We start from the raw sequence: 6000 nt of genomic DNA, 5'->3' as shown, positions 1-6000 counted from the left end.
TTGGATCGTGGGGGTGTGGGGGGATTAGAATCCCTGGGTCAACTATTTTGAGAATGACCAACCACGCTGCTTCGAACAATGTCAAACGGCCTGCTGCCTTACCAGTCTAGCTGCAACTGGCACCCTGAACCCCTTGGAACATACCCTAAAGGAGCTGCCGCCACGAGGGACAATCTCTGTTTTCTATAAATTGCTGAAGGAAGATATGCTTACTACAAGGCCCACATACATGAGGCAGTGGGAGGCAGACTTGGGGCACCCCTTAGACGATCAAAGTTGATTGGACATTTGGACCAGAACCCACACCTCGTCCTTCTGCATCACAAAACGCCCATGAATTGCTCCTATGATGGTACTATCCCCCCGCGCCTCCACCGCTTTAACGGACCGCTCGACCCACTTTGCTGATGCGGATAATCAGGGACATATTTCCACAAGTGGTGGTCGTGCCCAACGGTGCAATCCTTCTGGACCCAATGCCTCTCCGCTATAGAAGCCATAACCCAGGTGATGATCCCTAAAGATCCAGAGGTTATATTGCTGGGCGCTCCAGCTACCGGGACCTACCCGAGATCGGGGAAGACAGCCAACTTACTTGCTCTCCTTCTCTTAGCCGGGAAAATTACGACAGCTCGCTCCTGGAAGTCTGCCGAGGGCCCATCCATGACCTGGTGGTGGCTCAAACTGTGGGACATCTTAATTGTGGAGAAAGTGATGGCTGCCAGAGCAGGCCACCTGCACCGGTTCACAAACATTTGGGCCCCACTTCTCGACTACGACCAGAAATTTCCAGCAATAACTCACCAGATGGACCCTTTCTGTGGGCAGTGATCCGCTGGCTGATGCCCCAGCCACGCTGAGCAAGGAGGGGAGGGTGAGACCGGGGATTCTAGGCCTAGCTGGATAAATATGGGAATTTTAAGTATTGCATTTGTATCTGTATTGTCTTAATGGTGCAATCGGTTTAAAATAAACATGTTAAAAAAAACCTGAGGACTGACATTTTATTCGTTTCAAAAAGCATAAACAGGTCACTGTAGTATGTAATAATGGCCACCTCCACTGACAATTCAGGGAGAGGAGAATGTTGTGGACATGATTTGTCAAGCAGTGGGTTGGAACTTATGGGGCTAATGGCATTGCAATGCACGTGCCATGGAGTACAGCCACAAGCTTTCAGAGGTGCACATTATTCCCCACAGCAAAAAAAATGGACAAGCAGGCAAACCAATAAAACACAGAAATCACTATAATGTGTTTCCATTTGTGTAGCTTTTTATTTTTTTTATCTCACAGCAATATTGAACTGATTCCCATGTATGTTGTTCCATTGGCCAGCACATCTAGTCACTTGCATTGCTGAGCTTTCAGTTGTTCCAGATGAAGAAGACTCTACATTGTAGGGCTCCGGTTGGTACCTTCAATGATATAGTGGATCTCACAGAAGCAACCTTGTAAAATCTGTCAACACCGTAGCGAGCACCTGCCCACATTTTTAAGACAGTTTTCCCTTTTTAGGAAAATATGTCCAGGTTGTATTTACTGCTGTAATATTGAGATCTGAGCATTGCAGTGAGAAATGATTGACATGGGAATGACTAATGGATATGGGTAGAGGAAAGCAGAATGCATAGTCAAGAGAACTTCTGAAAGTTAAGAAAAGGGTCTGAGTAACGTATGGAGCAGAGAAAGCAATGTTTCAAAGAGTAAATGTTCAAGCAGAGAGAAAAGTGTTGAAAAGTAAGAGTTACAGTGAAAATATGACGCAAACGTGAGAAGAGGCTGACTGAAAGAAAAAAAATGTAATCAGGAAACATGCGTAATATTAGGAGTAGAGAAAAATACAGAGTTGATGGAACACGAGTCACAGAATGAGAGGAAATCTGAAGAAAGAGAACCATGAGTTAACATTAAAAGGACGAGACAAGGAAAGTTATTAGGGAGAGTTATAGGAAATAATGCAAGGCACAGAATAAAGGAATACAGACATAGAAGCGCCAGAATAAACAAAAGTTTGCAAAGGAGAACATACAAAGAGCAGTGGTGCAAGAGACGGAGAACAGGATAACAAGGCTACACTAGAGCATGTAGATCAAGTAGCCCTATAAAATTAAAGAAAGGTCTTCGACAAAACACATTAAGAACATTAGTGCAAGATCAGAATTAGAGGAATCCTTAATTATGTTGGCATTTTGGTATCAATGTGTCACCCTTTTTCTGGACTGCATTGGTAAGTGCACATAAATACATAGCAGCATGTTTTCCTAAGCCCCCTTGAAATACCTACAGCCAAAAATGTACACCCCAGACAACACAACAGAAGTTCTTCCACCTCGAAGCATCCCATCTAAATGGTAGAAAGCTACATGAAAACCAAATTACCAGAAATTGGTAGCAAGGAGCCGTGTCATATATACATTGTGGAAAGTGGAGGATAATCCAGCCAAAATGAAGCATGTCTGACCGAAGACTACTTTGGATCAAAACCAGAATTAGTATGATTGCTCTGGAAGTTAAGAGAACAGGTGATACAACAATGACTTCAAACCAAACCTTCACAGTGAATTAGCATCACAACTCAGCGGCCACTCCAGTGACAGCCAAAATGATTCCACCCCTGCCTTTCATCAAGACCTAGTCCTGACTCCTTCCCTCTACTCATAACTGTCCAGCGTGGAAAGTAAATGTGTACATAAAAGGAAAAAATGAGATGAGAATCTGTCACTTCATGGAATGGCACATCTGCAATGATGCAGCATCATCGTAACCAAGGCAGTGACTGGGGAAATGCTCAAAGAGGCTGTCCACACAATTGCTTAAAACTACAGACAGAAGGTCAGAGGATGGGACTGTGCACACACTGCTAGAGGTACAGGGCTAGGAATGCCAAAGCACCATATATATCCCCATGTTGTGCAACTTTCTGGAGTGAAGGATGACATGGTTTGGCTCTTTCTGCATTTTCCTTCTGTAGTTGGATGAACTACTATGTGCACAACAGTTTTATAAACTGAACATTATATCCTTATAATGTTGCCACAGATCTTCAGAATGGAGTTTCACAGTGCAGTCATGCCACAACTGGCACTTTCATCGCTGAACAGCTCTCTAGAGAAAAGAGATGCTGATGAAACTAAGTCATCTTCTTTGAACAGCTCAGTCACAGCATCACAACTAGCCACCCAACAGTGCATTTCATATCACTGTGGAAGAGACAAGAGCTTACGAGCTTTCAACTAAACCAGAGGCGGAGCACCTGCTTGAAGCAACCTTGTTGTCGCACTGCAAGGGACAAGGATGGGCTTTGCGAGATTAGGCGAGGATCACCCAGCTCAGCTCATTATTTCTTTTGTTTCAGCTTGATGCTGTAGCAATGGGTTTCTTTAGCTGCTGACTCATAAGTTCCCTAGCTCGCGACACCTGGATTTGATCATAGCAAGAATTGCAAACAAGTACAGGATCATACAACTGCTGGTCAGGAATTGAAAGCTTCAGATAGCAGCAGCTGGCGCAGAATATATTCCCACAGTTCCTACGAAAGAAAAAAAAGCAAAGTGTGATTAATAGCCAGTTATTAAACCTTAAACCAAAGAAAAGGCAAGACAAATGAGCAAGTGCTGTAGCCACTAGGCAAAGCCACTACGGACAGATTCTTAATGTGAACAGCACAATGAACCCACTGTGGTTAATTCCAGTTTAAGTAGGACACCAGTCATTTTTTTATAATTTGGAATTGCACTACCTTACTTCACTGGTGTTTTTCCAGTGAGTGTGTGCGATTGCTTTCCAGCGTGAGATCATTTCAGTTCAGAGAGATTATATTGAAAGAAAAAACACTGTTGGTGAAGCTATATTTATTTTCTGCTAATTACCAGTAATCGCAACATATTCTAGGTCTTGCATGGTTATGTAAACAAATTCCAGATGTAGAATGTTGTAAAAGTGCCAGATAGTGGAAGAAAAAAAATGGTTGCCCAAAAGATGTTCTTTTCTTTCGATATGACTTCTTTCAAAACTCTACAGTAGATCCTTTGCGTCTATATCAGTATTGCGGTGTGGCTGTGCTGGTTGAATGCTTTCAGTTGCAGTTAGACCAATACACCTCGAACGAGACATGAGACAATTCAGGTTTTCCTAGGACTTCATACAACTTTGCAAAGTACCTCAAGCATGACACGTAACTCTGTGCTGACACAAATTATCTTGAAAAGATGGAGTCTAGCATCTATTACATAGATACACATCTACTTGGATGTGTGCTGTGACAGCATCATTAAGCAAGACACAGACAACAGACTAAAAGTTCAAACAAAATATATTTATTAACTCAAATGTCAGGATGGTTGAAGGCCTAACGTGCCCTATGCTAGGGAGGGATTTCCCAACCTGAACGAAACTAACGAAAGTCTGAGTGAAAGAGTTCAACTTAAAGGCCTGTCTGTGCCCAAAACCTATACTTGACCTCATAACTAAAGCTAAACAGTGTGTAGGGATGCCAATAATCAAAGAAATGGTAATCAACACAAAGTCTGAGCATTTTACAGCTCTCAGCTTGTTCTTCAACTCCCCTTCCTCAAGCTGAAGACAGTTCCACAAAAAATCTTGGGATTTACCCTGTTCAATTTCATTACCGAAACCCCTCAGGGATCCCTTCCCCAAGTCCAAAGTAACAGTTCAAACAAAAAGGGTCTTGAGGCCATGTCCTCAAAACGGTACTTGTAGTTAATCAAGTCTCAGGCTTCCCTTCCCCCAAGACTTCAACGTAATGTGTAATTGAATCTTTTAAAGTTCAGCTTAACACTGGGTCATCCTGAACCTCCTGGTTTGGCTCACCAGTTCACTTGCAGCGCTCCTCCTTGGTTGTTTTCATAATGTCTATCTTCACAATGTAGGGCTCACTGGTCTAGGTGCACTTGTCAGACCACACGGTCCACCCATCGGTTCTACGTTATTTCGCCGCAGTATTTTTCATCGGTTTTTTTCATCGCTGTTTTTTTTTTCCAAACCTCCCCCCCCCTCAAAAAAATACGATGAGTTTTTTTTCAAAATAAAAACGGCGATGAAATAACACGCAATGAAAAATACTGTGGTGAAATGCGTGTATACCCACCCATCACAGGTTGTGCAACAAGGACCAAAGGTGCCTCTGCCCCTGTGTACAAGGATACATTCCTTTAGCTTCTCCTTGTTGGCCGCTTGGCTTTCTGTGCAATATTTACACTCCTCTGGCTATTCCTTATTGGCCTCCATGCTCACCCATAACGTGTTACACACCTCTTGCCAGTCTGTGCTGTGGCCTTGCGCACTGCATTTACTCACAATGTTCACTTGGTGGTGGTCCTGTTCATGCCCTACTTTTGGTTGCACTCTTTCACACTTGTTTCCTTCCCCATAGGTTGCTTTCATATGGGTATTTTCCTGCTTAGCCTTTATTAGCCATTTGCTTTGCTTATAAAGTTTATATTTCTTCTCAATATTCAATCATTTTAGCTTTTCGGTCAATTCAGTATTCAATCTGTGTGGTGTAGCACGGTTTTAAAACTTTCATTCAGTTCGGTATTAAATATGTGACTCATCTTGCTTTGAAGCTTTCATTCATACAGCGCTTCATTTGTTGCATGCAGCCTGCCTGGAGCACCCCGGTTTCCGAGTCTCTTTACCCAACACTCACAGTGTCTTGCTCCAGCGACTCTTGCTGCTCTTTCTGGCTTCCCAGGCTGTCGCTCTGACCTCTGAGCCCATCTCACATGCCAGTATGACTTCTGGATGTAACAGCAATCCTGTTGCCCTTGGTGGACGCAGACATCGTTCTCGTTCCCTCTCTCTCGTGTTGTCTCTCTCATTCTCTCTCCTTTGCTCGTTCACAGCTCCCAACTGCTTAATCCCCCATCATGGAGGCCCCCACACCTTGGGATTGGTCCTGGTTACACTTCAGCTCCGACCATGGCTGCCTCCTCAAGGAAAGGGTCCCCTGATCTCCCTTACACAGGCCTCCCTGCT

The 6000-nt window shown here is 43.7% G+C and overlaps 1 protein-coding gene across 2 annotated transcripts in view; it reads right to left on the bottom strand.

Annotated features, from left to right (window-relative positions):
• Positions 1-1253: 1253 nt before the first annotated feature.
• MTMR4 (myotubularin related protein 4) overlaps positions 1254-6000 on the bottom strand; it is a 1314188-nt gene continuing 1309441 nt past the window's right edge. For both annotated transcript variants that reach the window (XM_069614837.1, XM_069614836.1), the window contains one exon: positions 1254-3532. In XM_069614837.1, coding sequence (XP_069470938.1) covers positions 3355-3532 — 178 coding nt within the window. In that variant the 3' untranslated portion in view covers positions 1254-3354. The remainder of the gene's footprint in view (positions 3533-6000) is intronic.

This window comes from Ambystoma mexicanum, chromosome 9 (assembly GCF_040938575.1).
Source record: "Ambystoma mexicanum isolate Mex_15411 chromosome 9, UKY_AmexF1_1, whole genome shotgun sequence".
Taxonomy (NCBI): domain Eukaryota; kingdom Metazoa; phylum Chordata; class Amphibia; order Caudata; family Ambystomatidae; genus Ambystoma; species Ambystoma mexicanum.
This window is presented reverse-complemented; position numbering and strand designations above follow the sequence as displayed.